A 20,303-nucleotide genomic window follows, 5' to 3' on the forward strand; every position below is an offset into this window, starting at 1 on the left:
AAAAAGACAAAACTGAAGAATACCAAAACCCAGTGGCAATTAACAGTAGTAAAAATTTGGGGAGGAATTTTATATATATGTCTGTGTGTGTGTGTGTGTGTGTGTGTACACATTATATATATATATATATATATATATACACACACACACACACATATATATATATATAAACACACACACAGACATATATATACACACACATATATAATATTTATTTATAATAAATATATATTTATAAATATATGTAATAAAGATTTTTATTTATATACATATGTATATATAAGTATGCATATGTAATCTTTATATTTTAAGGTCAGTATATTGAAAATCTCAATCAATGGTGCATCTTTTTTATGTTCACATGAAAGCTGAGTGGATGCATCTTTGTCCTTCTGTTTCATACTTTCTGAAAAAGAGAATGTTACTCTTTAGGAAGCCATAATGGTATTGCCTCACACATACTGATAGCGATAACCATCCAGTAAGGAAAACAGTAGAACTGGAAGTAGACAAGCAACCCGGACTCTCATAGAGAACTGTAACCTAGGATATATGTTTCTCTCCAAATGAAAATATTTGGAAATGAGAAACATTGATAGGGGTGTCAACTAGCGATTTTAAAGGCAGATGGTAGCAGAGGGCAGCATCCCAGTCTCAGCCAGGAGAGCATCATAGATGAGAATCGGGCAAGGAGCTGTGCACATCAGACTAACTCAGTTAGTTAGTTAGACATCAGACTAACTCAGTTAGATAGTCTGAACTGCAAAGGCAGTTCAACTAGAACAACAGTAGCCAAATAAGCTAGGTCCATCCAAACACTTTCCAAAACTCTTTGGAACTGAAATACCTGAATGTGTACACACTATTCTGGCACTTTGGTCATTATATTTCTGTCTTATTGATACAAATGGCAAATCATTACCTTAACTTTTACAAAGAATATTATTTATATATTACAGAAGATAATTAGAGTATGATCTGGCAAAAAAAAAAACTATTTTTATACTGCTACTAATATAATTTGGATACACTATTCAGAAAAATAAGAAGTTTGTAGCAGTGTGAGGCATCATCACTGGGCAATATTATTTTCAGCTTTCCTCTATGTAAAAAAGAGTTATACACTATTTTTAAGTATTTGATGTGTATCTTAGGTAGAAATAGTTGTGTGTTTTTGGTAATAAAATAATCTACCAAAATTAACACTTACATTAAATGTATGGAAACTACTTTTGGGGTATTTGGTATTGCTTATAAAATGTGATCTCAATATCTTAATGTATACCATTTTCTGCTATTTTTCTAGGATAAGTTGCAACACAGCCCTCCCTTCCTATTTTGATGTCTTTTAAGTGATTTTTAAGTGATTTTTGTACAGGATGATATTTTTAATGCCTAAATAAATATCAATACATCCCCCCCCCAAAAAAAAAACACTTTGTTGACAGACACTGGGTCTGGATTTGATGTCACCTGATTTGAGTGTGAATAAACAGAAAATTATCGAAACAAAATAGGGAAAAAAAATAAAGCACTGGACCTAAGGAAAAAATACTGAGGAACGCAACAAGGGGGGATAGCCTTGAAAGAAATGGATGCTTTTGAAAGCAGTTCATTCTAGAGACTGGGAAAAAAATGTTTAGTGTCACCAATGTCTTTCTAAAAGACCTATCCTCCTTTGAGCAGTAGTATAGAATGATAGAAGAAGAAGTGGCTGATGTGAAAGATCAACAACAAGTGTGATGGAAGAAATAAGAAAGGATTTGATGTTAAAATGCAATATTATGATGCAAATTTGAATCAGAGGCATTAAAAAACAGAATTTACACTACATAAAAATAAAATCAGGGATGTGGTGCGCAAACTTGAGAAGTTCTTTCAGAATGTTGAGGAAAAAAACTATGAGTGAGTAATATGTTGTTGTTTTTCAAGTAGAAATAAAAAACAGAGACTGGAACTTGGAACTTAAAGCTATGTAGGTATATAGTATATATATTTATATAACAAAGGCAAGTGACACTAAAGAAATAGAAAAAGATATAATTGAAGAAAATTATCCTAGAGAAGAAAAAAAAATTGTCCTGGGTAAGCAAATCAAGTGAGGTCAATGAAGAGAGAATTTCATCTAGACACATCCTGGCTGAAATTTGAAAGTATTAGTACAAGGGAAAAAACTCCACAAGCATACATTCAGCCTGACCCAATATGTTGTAAATGGAGGGATAAAATCAGACTGGTGTCAGACTTCTCAGATGTGCTAAAGGCTAGAAAATAATTGCAATGACTGTTTGTCATAGTTTGGTTCTTAGGGTATGAATATGTTCTCTCATATGGGGAGATATTCTTTACTCTCTAAGGGAGAAGCAGAAAAGCAGATAAAATCAGATTATTCTTTTCCCCATCCTAGAATAAGCCATTCCAATGTTCCCAGTGGGACTTTAACTCTTCCTTAGACCATGGACACTTCAAAGACCTCAGTTTTGGCAGTATCGTGGAATTTTGAGTCCAGCCTTGGCAGAAGCAAGTGTCCTAGTGGCTCTTTTCCATCATTCTCATTTCCCTTAGTGACATTAGGCTAATTATCATTCTACCAGAAGAGCCTTGAGAAGAAACACTGATCGTAGAAACTGTGGTTGTTTGAATCAGTCACATAATGAGCATGAGAGAATGTGAATAGGTTGATATGCTTCCTTCATTATGAGAATTCCTCACTGTGGGGAAAATGGTATAAGTAGATACAGGAAATTCTTCCAAAAGGGGATTTCCTCAAGCAGGGCTTATAAGACTCAGAAGTCCGGCTAGTCAAACATATAAACAAACAAATTGAAGCCACCCACAGTTATGACGGGAAAGGGTCGGGGGGAAACCCAGTTAGATTGATATAGACAAAAATGTGAATATGAGATTGACCATTGCTTGTTTGGGGACAGTGGAACTATAAGTGACCTTCTTATTTATACTTTTATGTACTTAAAAAAAAGTGTTTAATAGGAATGCATTATTTAAAAACTTTGTGTAAATAGGCTTTAAATTTTTTTGAAAGTGCTCATATTAATTTTATTGGGAGATTGAATTATGTATGGGTAATGTGTTTTCTTTGCTAAATATTCCATAAATTTGTGTTATCACTTTTATATTTAAAATAATTAAGGTATAATTAAGAAAGTTAATAAGAGGTAGTGTAAAAATAAGGAATAATTAAGAAAATAAATTAAGAAATAGTGCCTCTCAAAAGTGTCAGATTAGAACTTTTATCAGTACAAAAATTCATACCTGAAAGCTTAAGGGTCTGGAATTTTTTAGGACTATATTGTAGAATAAGCATTTTAAATCCTTTCTGCAACAAAGTAAGGTCAAGCAAAAAAGAATAAATGCAGAATTTCAGTTGATAAGTTAGGTTTTCTTATACTGAATAACCCAGTAACAGAGCCATGACAATCTCTTCAATTTTTCCCTTTGCAAGATTTTCACAGAAATAAATTGTGATTTATAGAATGTGATATCCATGATTGAATAATGAAAACTGCTTTTTATTTGCTTTTCTCTTTTCTTAGACATTTTGATACACTAAAGTCTTGCTAGTTAAGCCTTCTGTTGTTGGAAATTGATCTGAGACATGTATATGTATGTTTTAAATACTAGTGCATCTTTGTGGATTTCATTTAGATAAGATGAAACCACACACTTAAAATGAAAACCTCAAATCATTACTTGCTGTCAAAAGTTAATTGTATTCATTTCCTTGGTTGTTTGATGTCCCAGTATGAATCAGCACAAATGAATAACATGCTCTGTTAAGATACTGGCTTTTGTTGCCTTCTGTACTATGGATCTAATAAGGAGTAAGTTGGAGGCCTTTAGATTTGAAGGAAAATAATCTAGTGAAGTTTTGATTCAGATATTCACTGCACTGATATCCAAGGAAAATGCAGTTTCCCATAGAAATATTTGCTTTCCTGGTTCTTTCTATGGTGACTGTAAACTTTATGAAGAGAAAAGTTTAATATTCACTTTCTTTATCTGATGAATGTATTCTAATGACTCCATGGTTTCAGGCAAGCTTCTGTTTATAACAAAATGCAATTCTACTCAATAAAATTATACATCTTCCTTGACTTAGGATGGGGTTATGTAATCCCTAGTGGCTTGCCCTAGGTTACAAAGCCAGCAAGCGACACAGCCCAGATCTAAACTGGGTCTTTCCATTGTTCTGCATTGAATACAGAAATGCCTACACAGGCTATTAGCAGGCCTTAAGTTACGGCAGGTAGAGGAAAGTGTAAAAAGATAATATAAATAAATGGCTTTTGGGTATAGACAGAAAAGTGAGAGCAGTGAATTTTTTTAAAAGTAGGCTCCATGCTCAATGTGGAGCCCCACATGGGGCTTAAACTCATGACCCTGAGATCAACACCTGAGCTGAGATCAAGAGTGGGATGCTTAACCAACTAAGCTACCCATGTGCCCCCCTAAATTTTTTTCAATAGCAAAGTTACAAATGTCCTCAGGTTTCTGTGGCATAGGTTAAGAATCTCTGGAAGTCTCCAGCATTGTGGTAATGATGATTTAGAGAAATCACTGCTTGATTTTAATTCCCTATCCCTCCGTTGCTCCTTCCTTCTCTGGTGCCTTATACAGTAGGCCAGGTAGATCACAACAGTTTGGTAAATCTTTTGACCCAAGTTCTGGTAGAGTAGCTAAGGAGCAGGTCAGGGGAGAGAAACAACCATAAATATGCTCCAAAACAAGCACACAGAGAAAATGTAAGACGATTAAACCATAAGTTCCATGATGGCAGGATCCAATTTTCTTCAGTTTGGTGTCTTTAGTGCCTGACACAATATTTAGTGCATAGTGTTGCATCCTGTCTGTGGGAAGTCTGAATGAGAAGTAGAGTTCATATTTCCTTTTTTTTAATTTTTATTTATCTTTTAGTCCAAGAGAAATTTTTCAGGGGTCCAGAGACCATAGAGCAGCAGTGAAGAGAAATGTTAGGATAATGTTAGATGGTATTGGACAGTAAAGAAAATGAGCTAGAGTATATTCATTTGGTACAGTGCCTGGGATGTAGAGAGTGGTCAATAAATGTTAATTGGGGAATTAAAAAAAAAACAGAGTAGAGTGTTTAGGTAAGGCAAGTCCAAAAAATATTTCCATCATAAGATGTACTAAAAAATTATTTGAGTTATATTCTTCCTGAACATCGATTAATGTTTATTATTTTATAAATTCATTATCCAATTAAAAATAAATTCTGTTTCTACAGATTAGATATTTGTAATACAGGAAAAAACATAGTAACTTACTATTTTTATTTATGAGGAAAGGGATATGATATTTGACTATTATGAATAAAAGTTGAATTAATTCTTAGTACTTATTGCTGGATCTGCAGAAAGGTATACATTAGGAGCATTTGGTTATTGATAGTGCTAAACTGATAGATAATCATTTTAAATGATATTTAAGTGATAAATGATGATAGAATCTTCATTTATGCTGTTTCCTACAGCACTGTCTGAATAATACTGTTATCAGTATACTTTTTCATAGTACTAAAACAAATACTGAAACACATGAAGTGTCTTGACTAAAAACACAGGTCTGCCAAAGATCAGGGGTGGTGTCTTATTTGTTTATATATTCATTATTCCTTCCTTCCTTCCTTCCTTCCTTCCTTCCTTCCTTCCTTCCTTCATGTATTCACCAAAACTTTAAGTGTCAGATATTGTGCTCTTTGCTGAGGGTATAAATGAAGATAGAACAGCATCCTTCCCCTCAATAAGTTTATAATATAAGAAAGGGAATAAGTAAATTAAATGAATATTTATAACACAGTGTGGTAAGAATGTCACCAGGGTATTATACCTAGGAGGCTTTAATTCTTAGTGATGAGTGGATGTTGAGAAAGGCTTCACACAGGAGATGGTACCTGAGGTATCCACTGGAATATAAGTCAGCATTACCCAGGTAGAAATCAGGAAAGCCTTTCTAGATGGAGAAAGTTACATGTGTAAAGTCACAGAAGAATGAAGACACAGCAATGTGGGCATGCTGAGAGGAGAGGGTCCAGCTGAAGAGGGAGATCTGTCCCTAGGATGGTGTGATTTTCTTTTTCCTGCTGTTTTCAGGATCCTTTTCATATACAAGTGGAAAAATCATTCAGGTTTGTGACTTTGTGATGTTGGCTCAGCAAACAATAAAAACAAAGTACCCGGGGGAAAAAAAGTGGTTGCAGTGATAGCTCTGTGGAGTTTAGGCTGGATAAAGAAAGAAAGAGAAGGTTAAAGGCATGATCTGATAGATTGGAATAAATCAGAAGGGTCAGAGGAGTTTGGGTCATGATGAAGTTGGGGAAGGAGAGTGTGGGAGTCAGGAAGTGACAACTGGAAGGATGGGAGGTTCAGAACCTCAGATTGGACTTGCAAGGCTAAGTGTTTTTTCAATCACATTGTGGGTCACTTCCCTGATAAGATAACTAAGGTAACAAATGAATTTGTCTAGCAACATAAAGTAACTGCCAGATTTTTAAGTCTTTCCTGCTAGAAGTGCTATGTAGATCTACTTTTATGTACTTTTGATCCTATAAGTGTTGCATACTTTATAAAATTATCCTTTTTTGAGTACCATAACCCTTTTTTTGAAAAAAAAAAACCCTATTATTTTAGAGTAGTTTTAGGTTCACAGCAAAACTGAGAGGAAGTTACAGAGATGGTTCATATACTCTCTGCCCTCTGCCATTATCGCCATCCCCCACCAGAGTGGTACATTTGTTACAATTGATGAACTTGCACTGACACTTCATAATCACCCAGAGTCTGTAGTTTACATTAGGGTTTACTCTTGACATTGTACATTCCGTGGGTCTGGACCAATTTATAATGGTATTTATCCATCATTATAGTACCATGCAGAGTGTTTATTGGCACTGCTGTTAAAAACCTCTGTGCTCTATTCATCTCTCCTTTTCACCCTCCCAACCACTAGAAAACCACTTATCTTTTTATTGTCTCCATAGTTTGGCCTTTTCAAAAATGTCTTACAGTTTGACACATACAGTACATATCCTTTTCAGATCGGCTTGTTTCACTTAGTAATATGCATTTAAGGTTCCTCCATGTCTTTTTCATAGCTTGATAGCTCATTTCTTTTTAGCACTGAATAATATTACATTGCCAACTTTTGATAGTCAAAAGATATCCTTGCCATAATTGTGTCTGGATCAGAAGATACATGTACATGTATGTAAAGCTTTAATAGTATTTTTCTAATATGCTATGAAGTAATAATGCTAATTATGATTGACCCTTTTTTCCCCAAGTCAAATGAGAATGGACTTTCTTCTATTTGGAAATTATGTGATTTTGGAAAATTGTTATAAAAAGAGCCCAGTAAAGAAAAGGTAATGCAATAGTCAATGCTGGTCGTCATTTAATTGAAGATTTTCTAAGTAAGAAAGAATAGACTTTAAAAATTCTAACCTTCTTCTCAATCATATTTATTGTCTTAATCTGTTTTGACTAATCACCCAAAGAAGCTCCTGAAATGTTAAGGAAAGAAAAAATATAGTATTATATGGAAACAATGTTAATGTATAAATAATTTTATACTAGGAATTAGTATAATTTTATATGAGGAATTTTATACTAGGAATTCAAATAGATACCAAGGGAGCAAACATTTGCTACATATATATATCCTTATATTTTACATTGGGAAAATAAAAATTGTAAATTTTTAATAAATCTTCATGTGTTTTGCCATTAGTATTTTTTCACTAAATAGAATTTAGCCTAAATTTATCACTGCCTATCTCTGAAATTATTGCCCTTCTCTTATTAACTGTATTTTCTAACCATATTGGTGTTTGGGTATGGGATTTTTTGCAAATCCAGCTATAACTGTCAAGATTTAGTCCTTGCCTATGTGTTTTATTGCTAATGCACCATCTACTGGTAAATCAATGAATAAATGACCTCTCAGATTTAACAGACCTTCTCTCTGGTCCAGCACTGTCTAATAGAACTTTCTACAATGATAGACGTATATCTGTGATGCTCTGTGTGGTAGCTACTAACTGTATGTGGCACTTGAGCACTTGAAATATGGCTAATGCTCCTTAAGGAACTTGTTCTGAAATTTGATCTAGTTTTAGATAATTTAAATGTGAATTTAAATAGACATTTGGCTAGTGGCTACCGAATTGGATAGCACAACTGTAGTATTTTCCAGAGAAAAAAGAAAAGCAGAAATAGCAAGAGCAGAAGTCTTAGGAAATTTATTGCAGCTGCTGTGTATATTAAGGACTCTCATAATTCATTGGAATTATTGCCATTCAGGAATAATTCTGCCATTTTGGAAAAGTTATAGCCAGGTCTTCATATTTACATTGATGAGATATCATTTGGAAATATGCACTTGATTCCATTATCTTTGGGATTTCAGTGGCCTTTGCCTCTTTGTTCAGGCAGTTGATTTCTGTTTTTGTTTGGCTGATTCGTTGGCTTTTAGTTTTCATCCTGTGCTCTCGCTCTTTGGAAGGAATCCCTGGCCATTTTTATGGGAACTTTCTAGTAGGCATGGAAAAACTTAAAAGATGTGAAAATGTATTCCATTAACATTTCTACTCATTTGAAAATTAAGGAAAATTTAAATGAACAAGCACATCTGTCTATTGTAAATCACTCTTAGTGAAATTCTGTTACTCATTGTGCAAGCTTCATAACTTAAAAGTTGGTTACCACTAGAACTAGCTGGAGTTACCTCCCTAATCAGAAGCGGAAGTAATGCATTTTCAAACAATGTCAGTATGTTTTAAATACACTGATTGAGCTAAATCACTAGGTACACATCTGTTGGGATAGGACATAACTACTAATTACAATTCTCAGCAGGCTCAATGACAGTCATTATGTAACTTTTTGAAGTTAGCTTTTTCAACAGGAAACACAGATATTTAGAAGAGTCAGAGACTCTGTAAAATACATTTTACAGTCTGTACAATTCAATAGAAATTACGTTCAGTAATTAAATACTAATTATTTTCCAATTTCTCATCTAGCATTGCTTGATGTTAGATCATTCAACGTATCATCCACAATGAATAAAAGTATTTGGGGAGCAGTTGTAAATCTGTTCTATTATGTTTTCAAATATACGAATCAATTAAGTGGTTAGGCTGAATGTAGGTTTTTAACTATCTCCAAAATAAGGATATTTATTTAGATTTTATTGTGAGAACTCAAGTAAAAAACAGAAACTTAATACTGAAAACTACTTAATGGAGTATCTTCTCATCAGTCTTAATTCCTCATTACATGAAATTATCACTAGGAACACTTAGAAGCTTGGAAATCTTCCATCACAGGGATTAATTGACAGCCCTGAAAATACATTTTTTTTTTTTTTACCAAAATGTAATTCAATGCCTTTTTAAACAACAATTTACAATTGGTTGCTCCACTAGGTGACTTTTGGACACATATCCTTTTGGAGGAGGCTAAGGAAAGCTTCTAGAACTTTATAACCCTGCTTCTTAAACTGAAAGTTGCTGAGATAAAAATCCTTTCTTGCCTGATTCTGTGAATCTCACTGCTTCCTGGGGTAATGAGAGCACTAGACCAGGAGTCCGGGCACTTGGGATCTATTTCAAGGAATCATGCCCTCCCCTTTCTCGCTTTCACTTTGTGTGCTCCTTCCTCAGACCACACAAACACAGTATCAATTTTTAAAATTGAATTTCCAATTCTCTTTTTATTTATGGATGTATTGGGACATATTTTCTGTGGGCCAATGCTGGAATCAGTGAATGCTTGGCAATGCTAATAGGGATCAGTGTGAATGAGCTAATGTGAAATTTAGAGTTCAGATGGAATTATCCCAGGTATAATGATATGTTTAGGCCCAGGTGCTTCCCACTTTCCCTACGCATAGTTAGTTCAGTTTGTCAGTGTCTCTCAAATCACTCCCTTCCTTATTTCCCTGGTAATTTTTCATGTCATCCCCTTTGCATGTCACAAACCTAAACTACTAAAATTCTTTTTTTTTTTTCATTTTTTTTTTAACGTTTATTTATTTTTGAGACAGAGAGAGACAAAGCATGAACGTGGGAGGGTCAGAGAGAGGGAGACACAGAATCTGAAACAGGCTCCAGGCTCTGAGCTGTCAGCACAGAACCCGACGCGGGGCTCGAACTCACGGACCGCGAGATCATGACCTGGGCCGAAGTTGGCCGCTTAACCGACTGAGCCACCCAGGCGCCCCTACTAAAATCCTCTTTTCTTGGACTTCCTTCAAATTTTGTTCCCTCACTTTAATTCATAGTGTAATCAGGTGAATTTTCCCCAAGATTGCTTTAAAATTTTTTTTAATGTTTATTTATTTTTGAGAGGGAAAGAGAGCACGAACAGGGGAGGGGCAGAGAGAGAGAGGGAAACACAGAATTCAAAGCAGGCTCCAGGCTTCCAGCTGTTAGCACAGAACCTTGAACCCACGAACTGGGTTCAAGGGTTCTTGAACCCATGAACTGTGGTGCTTGAACCCACGAACTGTGAGATCATGAACTGAGTAAGGTGGGATGCTCAACAGACTGAGCCTGTCAGGCGCCCCTCCCTTAAATGCCCATGCATTCAGGACCTTTTTGTGGTTTCCTAATTACCTCAGAATAAAATTGACAATCGTTAGCCCTCCACACACTGACTCTTCCATAATACTTTTAATTTTTTTATGTTTATTTATTTTTGAGAGAGAGAGACAGAGAGAGAGAGAGAGAGAGCGAGCGAGAGCGAGAGGGGGAGGGGCAGAGAGAGAGAGGGAGACAGAATCTGAAGCAGGCTCCAGGCTCTGAACTGTCAGCACAGAGCCCGATGGCGGGGCTCAAACCCATTAGCAGCTAGATCATGACCTGAGCCTAAGTGGGGTGCTTAAATGACTGAGCTCCCCCAGGCATCCCATCTTCCATAATACTTTTAACATTTTATCTTCAAACTTTATCCTCCTAAAACAATGTATGGAGAAAAAAAAAGAAATAAAAATGTTTCCTTTCAATATATGGATACTATTCACTTTAAATGAATCAGATATTCTTATGTCTTTTCCTTTATGCCTATTTCTTTAACATGGGTAACTAAATATTTGAACTTGTTCTTAAAACTTCACCTCTAATTATGAATTCAAAGTAGAGAAACTATCAGATTATTTTCTGCCATGAAATATTACTCATGCTGCTAAATGTTATCTCTTAGAGCAGTATCAGGCAGACAGTTTGTAGTGTCTGTATGAGTTTTGAATTTTCTTGGTATCGAATCTCTCCAAAGGGTGGCTAGGTACTACACCTGTCTTCATCTTCAGTCTCCAGAACTGATTTTCTGGTGGCCAGTGAATGTTTCCTCTACCAGGCTCCATGTCCATTATACTGTCAGTGGATTCCTGTTTTCTGCTGCTTTGGCTCTACCTCTGCTCTGTTACTTCTATCTTTCCATGATTTGCCCAATTCCACGCCCATTGCTTGAGTCACAGAAGCATCCCGACTACTCCAGATTACATGGTTCTCACTCAGATTCTATGACCTAGCTCAAAGAGCTATTTTGACTTTAATGTTTCCTATCTAAATCCTACCTTTGATGTGAACTTACTCTCATAAACCACCTTCTTTCTCCTATCCAAGTACTAACCAGGCATGACCCTGCTTAGCTTCTAAGATCCGAGGGGATTCAGGTGGTATGGCCATCAACTAAACCATCTTTCTGAATAGTCAGGCTTCTGTAGAACTTTTTGCTTTCTTTCTCTTTCTTTCTTTCTTTTTGTGACACACAATTTTGTACTTAATTACCATCATTTTTCCCCAATCATATTATATGTACTGAGGTACTTTTTTACTGCCCCCCCCCCCCCGCCTTTTAACCACAGCTCCCTGCACAAAGAGAAAAACACAATTGGACCCAATAGGTGTGTGTTCCTTAATTGCTGAATGGACCTCAAAGTAATAGTAACAGACTATAGGAAGATTTGGGTCACTAACTTTATCTTTCATGTTTCCATGTGAATTTCAATGGCTTATCTGGGTCACATCAACAATGTTCGATTTCATTACATAAGTACTTTCTTTTCTCCTCGCAGCACATGCCAGCAAATCACTGCTTACATTTAAAACCTATTTTGGGGGCGCCTGGGTGGCGCAGTCGGTTAAGCGTCCGACTTCAGCCAGGTCACGATCTCGCAGTCTGTGAGTTCGAGCCCCGCGTCAGGCTCTGGGCTGATGGCTCGGAGCCTGGAGCCTGTTTCCGATTCTGTGTCTCCCTCTCTCTCTGCCCCTCCCCCGTTCATGCTCTGTCTCTCTCTGTCCCAAAAATAAATAAACGTTGAAAAAAAAAATTTTTTTAAAAAAAAACCTATTTTGTAACAAAGTCTGATAGTTATCTTATGAAAAATTTATAAAGGTTTTTTTAAGTATTGTTTAGTTTACCATAATTAAAAATTATACCATGTGAGTAAGTTTGGCAAAATTTTTTGAAAGAGGCTAAAGCAGTTTATCAATTTTAAGGTGACGTGGCTGCTATATTTCCAAATGCTTGTACTGACCAGGCTGAGGAGTGAAAGTTAGAATAAATGGTGTGGTATGTATTACACGGTATGAATTTAAAGTTTTGTTTAAAACACACTATCATCCTGTTTCTCTGGGGACAAGAAATAAGTCTACTGATTTTATTAGTTGCTCCTTTATGAGGAGGATTTTTAAAGCTGACAATGAACAAGGGAGTCCTGGTTAAATTGTTGAGTATATTCCATGGAGAGCTGACTTTTCTTCCATAATCACATGCTGCCACATGGAAGTCAAAGGGCCAGACAAGGCTTCCTTTTTTTTTTTGCCATGTTATGTCTGTATGAACATTAGAAGTATTAATTTTTTTCTATGGTGTCAGGAAAGGGTGGATGTCTGTCACTAATTAGTTCGCGTCACCAGAGAGAATGTTGCAGTAAAAAAAGGAAATATTTCTCAAGATGATGGATGAAGTTAAACCCTAATGACCAGAATTACTTCACTCAGTATGAAATTGATATTATCATAACCATATGCTCATTACATCATCACATCCCCTTTTTAACAAGTGCCAGGTGACATAGGTATTAGCGTGGGTTTTTTTTAATCAGCAAAATGTGGAAAAACTAGATTTATCTATTTTTATTGAAATTTCTAACAAATTTTGAGTATCTAGAACTTGTTACATTTCAGAAGAATCAAATAAGGTATATTTCATATCATTTATTAGTGGGATGTGTGATCTAAATAGAACATGCAAGTATGAGAATTGTGATCAAGTTTCATTTGTAAATGCCTAGATAATATATATAGACACACCTATTTTAAATGCTATGTCGCTTATTTGATCACTCTCCATCATACTTTACTGTATAATGGAATGTTGATAATAGCTAAAATTACATAGTGCCTACTGTGCACCAGCAATTGCTTTAAGGGTTTTATGTATGTTAATTTAACTAATCTGCAATAACACTGTGCCTTATTATCCCCACTGAGGCATAGACCAGACACATGGATTACTTAACCATGTTGAGGCTTGTTAGGTGCTTTATCTGTAGAATGGCTGTGACACTTCATAGAGTTATTGTGGAAAATAAATGATAGGCCTAGAGTTAGATACCTACCATGTAACAGGCACTCAATAATTTTTCCAACCTTCCTATTTGAAGAGCTGACTACCAGAAGGAGTTTAGTACCTCATTGTACATAATTTGGATTTGTATCCAGTATTCTGTGGGTTCTTTGTGGTTATAAAGTGTCTAAATTAGGGGTACTCAATAAATGTTTGTTGTGTGAAAGGATGAAACACAAAGAAATTTGCCCAGGTAATCTACACATGCCAGTGGTGAAAATATTTTAAATTGTTGCTTAGATAATTCAGAGCATTTCCATCATCTGATTAATTTATTGGTGATAATTAAATGACCTTGAAGAGAAAGTCTTTTAGATCTTTTCTTTGAGAATGTCCTATCAGAGGCAAAACAGCAACAAGTCAGATCCAGCTGACCACCAACAGGAAATATGTCTTGAGAGTGTGAGGTTGACATTGGAGATTTGCAAGAGTTAGGCAGGATTTTATCTTCCACAGCCTTTGCAGGCAGAACAATAGCTATTTTCAATTCGTTTTGCTAGCCTTGCCATTTAGAGTGTGCTAAGACACCTAAGTCTTAAAACAGTATTTATTTTTTTATTTTTAGTATCATAATCTATGTGTATCTCTTTAAATCATTGGTGAGAAATTGTAAAAACTCACCTATTTTGCTTTTTTTATGACTAAAATATAAAGAATGGGTTAATGCCTTAATACTAATAGAGCGCCATGTTTCCATTGTTTTGGCTAATGAAAAGCAAGTTGTTATTTATGGTGATGATGTTGGTGGTTGATGGTGGTGGTGGTGATGATGATGGTGATAATGGTGATGATAATGATGATTATTGTGGTGGTGAAGTAAGATTGAAAACCAACTAAGAATGGATTACTTCCCCCCAAAGCCTAAAATTTGACTCTAGACTTTGATAGAGTTGAACTAAGGCTTTTAAGCTTGTTCTGCTCCATTAAAACCACTTTATTAAAACAAGAGGAGCTGTTTTTCTAGAAAATTAAAAATTCTACCAGTTGAAATAATTATAGTGAGGTCTATTACAGCCTTATTTAACCTAATCAAGTGAAGGCTGAATCATTCTGACCATCTTTATCCAACTGTTATTTGGCAGGAATCTAATTTTGCTTCCATGTTTGTTCATTTCCTTTCTGATTTTCTTATTGTCAGCAGAAATATTCTTTCCAGGACAATGGCAAATTTCTCACCTTCTGTGAGATTATGTCATCCCATCTGTATGTATGCACACAGACTGATTTCATGACCCTGAGCAGCACCCTATGTCCAGGCTTTATTTGAGAAATGACCTCTTAGCCCTCTGCATCCTGGTTTGAGTAACTGACATTTATTTTCACTTTGATACCTGAATTCTTGCTGGGAGAGATGCCAGGCCAATTCTGTTAGACTTTATCGGGAGGCACCATGTTTAGACATAAATCCCAAGAGCTGCTGAATCTTTGCAGCAATCCTAGGTCAACATGAGCTAAGCATAAGAAACATTTTATTTTCAGAAAGTGGGACTGAATAAATGTGGGTATTCAATAAATTCCAAAGAGAAAGAAGTGTTCCTTTTCCCCCTCATCCCCTAAAGATTATCTGAAACACTCCCACAGCATGTGTAGTCCTCTGGCATTTCAGAATTGATGGATTCCAGATGGAATCACAACTTGAACTTACTGGCCATGGGCAGTCTGCCCTTGACCTCCTGTATTTCTGTAGCCATATGTTCACCAAGAAGAATCCATGGAATAATAAGACTATCAACCAATTCCACAGGCAGGAAAAACCCTTTAAACATTAACTTCAAAGACAATCATAATTTGAAGAACACAATGTAAACAGGAAAAAAAGGAGGGTGATTGTAAGCTGCTTGCAATTAGGCACTAATTAGTTTTATCCAGTTGTGTAGCCTACTGGTCTAGTGTTACCACTTGTATCTCCTTCAAATGTATCAGGATTTCTCAGACTAATTTTTCTTAGTGAAATTAAGCCACAATTTGCAGGCTAACTTATAGTAAAGATATATCATAAATATATAAAGATCTAACTAATTGAATTTCTCTATCTCATTTATATTAAAAATGCAGTTAACTGGAAAGTTGGCACCATGTCTGTTTGGCTCATCATTGTCTCCCTACAGGTTAGCACAGAGCCTGGAACATAATAATTGTGCAAAAACCCCATGTTATTAAATTTATTTATTTTTGTTAATACCTATAACTTCTATTTCAAACACTGTGGAAGTGAATTTATTTTCATTTATCTTACTGAGTGGGAAATATTTACACTAAGAAAATTATTATTTCTTTGATGGTACTTTCTTTGAAGATTAATTCGCATTCTGTAGTAATATAGATGTAAAATGTGGAATTGATTAGGCCAGATATATCAACATTCCAGTTACCCCAGGGAATTTTTGTATCCTTTTTGACAATAACTTCCTGATTCATTACTTTACTTTCAAAAGTCTGTTTTCTGCCGTAGAAGTGGAATGTATGCAATGGAAACTTTGAATAATTGCTATTTCCTGTTGTGTCCTGTGAATCCATGGGCATGAGATAAATGATCAATATAGCAGGACCTTGAGCAGTGGCAGGCATAAAAATTCTCAGAGCCAAGTTACAATTTAGGAAGGGACTGTATTCCCTCAACAGTTTTAAGTGCCTGTTATTTACAAGTCACTATATAGCATGAAAGGGATATTAAATACTGTAGAAAGCAATGTAATATGGAATAATATGAAAGAGATGGTCTTCACCTCAACAAATTACAATCTAATAAATAAAGAGCAGCAGCCAGGACAAGTGGTGGCTCCAAACCTGTGTTCACTAAATGGAAAGAGGCAAAAGGCCCTATGTAGAGACCTTTCCTGAGAATAGGTTTATACTGAAGTTCCAACTTAGCAGACAGAAGCCAGTGGTCAGCTGGTGGGAGCAAAGTAGGAAGGGGCCACCTGGTAAACACTGGAGTACAGAAACATGACATTGGAACCAAATTCATTTTACTCTCAAAGAGTATTTACTTCCTCTGCTTTAAAATTCCTTTGGTCCCTTCCCTGTACAGATTGGGCTAGACCCCTGATGGGGGTCATATAAAGAGCTCTTTCTGGTTTGGAGTCCAAGGAGGGGGCTCAAGGCCAGCACAGTTGGGTCCACAGGGCACTCCTGCAGGTGAGCGGTCCCAGTGATGCCCTGGTCATGGAGCTCTTGCCGTGGCTGACCACCATTCTCCTGCTGCTGCTGCTGCTGCTGCTGCTGCTGCTGCTGCTGCTGCTCATACAGCTGAGCCACATGGCCAAGTTCTAAACCAAGATCCCCTTGTACTGTGTGCTCTGCCTCACGGTCTCCAGTATGGCTAGGGTCATCTGCTTATTACACCATAGCAGTCAGATGGTGGAGAACATGAATATCATCAGTTGCTTTATCCAGCTCTTCAAGTACATATAGAACCCTTCACTTTGAGACAGAGGGCCACTAGAAGGTGGAAGTGGGCCAACTCTGAGTCATCATTTTTTAACCACCAGAGTGTCCTGAACATGATAGGCCTCTTGGAGGCTCTCCACAAGTGTTGCATGTAGATCACCAAGCAGGCATTCTCTTCATGGGGCCCATAGGCCTGATCATGTGTCTTGGGGACATCTTCATCAACTGGCAGTGCTCCAGGACAAACCATGACTCTGATGTCTGACATAGGCCAGCCCATGGTCATAGAGTACCTCAGAATGTGGATCCACCCTGAGGACATGCAGAAGGACAATCTTTCAAGAAAGATGCTTTTTACCTGGCAATTCAGGTCTAGATGCCCATCATTTCTGTGGTATACTCCACCTTCTCCTCCTTCTGTGACCCCAAAAGGAAGCTCTTAATTTTTTTTTTACATTTATTTATTTTTGAGAGACGGAAAGACAGAGCACAAGTTGGGGAGGGGCAGAGAGAGAAGGAGACACAGAATCCGAAGCAGGCTCCAGGCTCTGAGCTGATAGCATAGAGCCTGACACGGGGCTCAAACTCACAAACCGTGAGATCATGACCTGAGCTGAAGTCAGACGCTTAACCGATTGAGCCACCCAGGCACCCTAAAAGGAAGCTCTTTATCTCAGGGACATTCAAGGTGGAGATATTAGATGCCATCCCCACCAGTGACCTCACCATGACTGATGTCCCCAGGCAATGAGGACTACTTTCTTTTACCTAAGACACCTCAAGAGAATGGACCACATCTGCCCCTAGGCCATGAGGACCACCTTCTTCCACATGTTCAAGACACTCCAGGAGAATGGAGTTACTGCAAGGCCAGCCCAGTAAGCAAGGCCATGGAGCAGAGTAGGACTGGGGGGCAGGACCTGCCGAGAGAGTGGACAGAGGGACCCTTCCCAATTCCCCTGGCCTGCTCCAGCTGCCAAATATCACTGTATCTTGCTCCTGCAGCTCCCATGGCTTTCATTCAGGCCCTTCCTGTCACTAGTCTCCAATCCAGGTCCCTAAAGTCCCCTAGAGGAGAGTTAGCAGGACCTTTCCCAAGTTCTGAGGGCAAGGCCTCATCTACTCTCATGCTGTGGGATCTGGAAGTAGCAGTAGGCCTGACAGGGTTGGGCTGAGGTGCAAGGTCTCAGGACAAATGGCCAGAAGTAAGGCCCTCTGCCCTGGAACTGCAGAGTAGTGGCAGGCTCCAGCATCCCAGCCACAGCATCAGGCTTTCAGGGAGAAGAGGGGCTCTGCAGGGACCAGGAACCCCAGTCTCGTGCAACCTGGGCCACAGAGAGCCAGGGTGCAGAGTCTGCAACTCCTGTCAACTTTGGGGAAGATCTCCCAAATCCCTGCTGCAACTTGGTTGTTACTTGTATAAACGAATTCTTGAAAGTGCAAATAAAAATAAAGGTGTGGTAAGAAGCCTACAAATCTGCTAAGATAGGAAGCTCTTAACATCAGGATAAGTTGCCATTTCGCCATATATGTTTCTTTCTATTTGCAGAACCACCCAAAGTCACTGTGATGCCCAAGAATCAATCATTCACAGGAGGATCTGAGGTCTCCATCATGTGTTCTGCAACAGGTTTTCCCAAACCAAAGATCACCTGGACCATTAATGATATGTTTATCATGGGTTCACACAGGTACTGGGTTTGTATCACATTCTTTGTTTTTACTGAGTGAAATATTAATTAGAATGAATCAAAAGCCGGACAAAACTAATGTGACTAAGTCCCTATGGTTGAGGGAGCTTTGACCAAAATCCACAGCATTCGATTTTCTAAATAGGCCAGGAAATGTCCATAAAATAATAAATGATGACTTGACAGAGTTGGATGTTCTGCAGTCTTGAATTTAATGGCCAGGACTAAGAGCTTCACAATACTTTGCATTGGAAACATGACACCATAACCCTTGGCTTACCTTGAATAATTGAAATGGGGAAAATAAATGTTCTAGGGGGCAATATGTAGTTTCCACTGATCTATTAAAGATAGTGATCATGGGATTTAATAGAGAAGGAGATGTCACGGATGGAACAGTAGCTCTAATTAAAATGTGTGCAGACATTCTTTGTAATTCCTAGTCACTTTTGCCATACTGCATTGAGATATATTTTATCTGCTGGATGCCTTTTAAAGACATTGAATCTTCTCACGCTCAGAATGCAATGACCATGGGGAACAGAAACAAGGAAGCTTCCAGCTATTGAGCTTCCAATACTCTGGCTTTTGTCTGAGGAGGAAGGCTTAAGTATGAGCCAGATTCTATTTCTAGACTCATCACTGACTTGCTGTGTGACAGGAGGCATTGTATCTCTCAGGTTTTCATTGTGAGGAATCATTTAGCATAGCAGTTTACAGAGTGTGATTGCCTGTTTGCAAATTCCACTTCTTCCATTTACTAACTGCCTTTGGGTGAGTTATATATTCCCTTTACTCATCTGTAAAACAGAGATAATAATCGTATCTAACTCACTGGGTAATTGTGAAGATTTAAAACATTAATAAATGTAAAACTTCTGGAGCACTTTCTGGCACATAGCAAGTACTGAATACTGGCATCTATTATGATTATTGTTATTATTATTACTACTACATCTACTATATTTCTTATAAAATGATGACATTAATAGTTTTTGCAAACAGCATCAAAAATATAAGTCTAAAATATTTGTAAGGAGGTACTATAGTTTCTTCATACTGTTACTAGGGTATTTTCAATTTTGTTTTCTTTTGTCCATAGGTATAGGATGACCTCAGAAGGTACCTTATTTATCAAAAATGCAGTTCCCAAAGATGCAGGGATTTATGGTTGCCTGGCAAGTAATGCAGCTGGAACAGACAAACAGACTTCTACCCTTAGATATATTGGCAAGTATAATCAGTTTAAAAAGCAATTAAAATAGGATGCATATCATATCAAGCAATGTAAAAGTACTTTTCTGAAAATTAATATTAGGAATCAGTTATAACCAGTCTTATAATTGATTGTTTATTTCACACATTAATTAAAGCAAATATTGTAACATTTAAGTTAAAAGTTCCGGGAGTGGATAGCTTCATTATTCAGTAGAAATCTAGGAGGCTTACGTCTTGTGGTAGAGTCCCAGATTGTCTACAAAGTCTGTCTTTCCATGGCTTTTCTGTTCTTTGCAATATTTTGCTTACATATTAATAAATTCTATATCCT

At 37.0% G+C, this 20,303-nt stretch overlaps 1 protein-coding gene across 1 annotated transcript in view; it reads left to right on the forward strand.

Annotated features, from left to right (window-relative positions):
* The window catches only part of HMCN1 (hemicentin 1), a 465,916-nt gene that overhangs the window by 197,477 nt on the left and 248,136 nt on the right, over window positions 1–20,303 (forward strand). Inside the window, exons 12-13 of the mRNA XM_047077306.1 lie at window positions 18,613–18,754; window positions 19,857–19,984. Coding sequence (XP_046933262.1) covers window positions 18,613–18,754; window positions 19,857–19,984 — 270 coding nt within the window. The remainder of the gene's footprint in view (window positions 1–18,612; window positions 18,755–19,856; window positions 19,985–20,303) is intronic.

The sequence above is a fragment of the Lynx rufus genome, unplaced genomic scaffold, assembly GCF_022079265.1.
Source record: "Lynx rufus isolate CCGP_SWC_20201006 ecotype Redwood Valley unplaced genomic scaffold, mLynRuf1.p SCAF_15, whole genome shotgun sequence".
Classification (NCBI taxonomy): domain Eukaryota; kingdom Metazoa; phylum Chordata; class Mammalia; order Carnivora; family Felidae; genus Lynx; species Lynx rufus.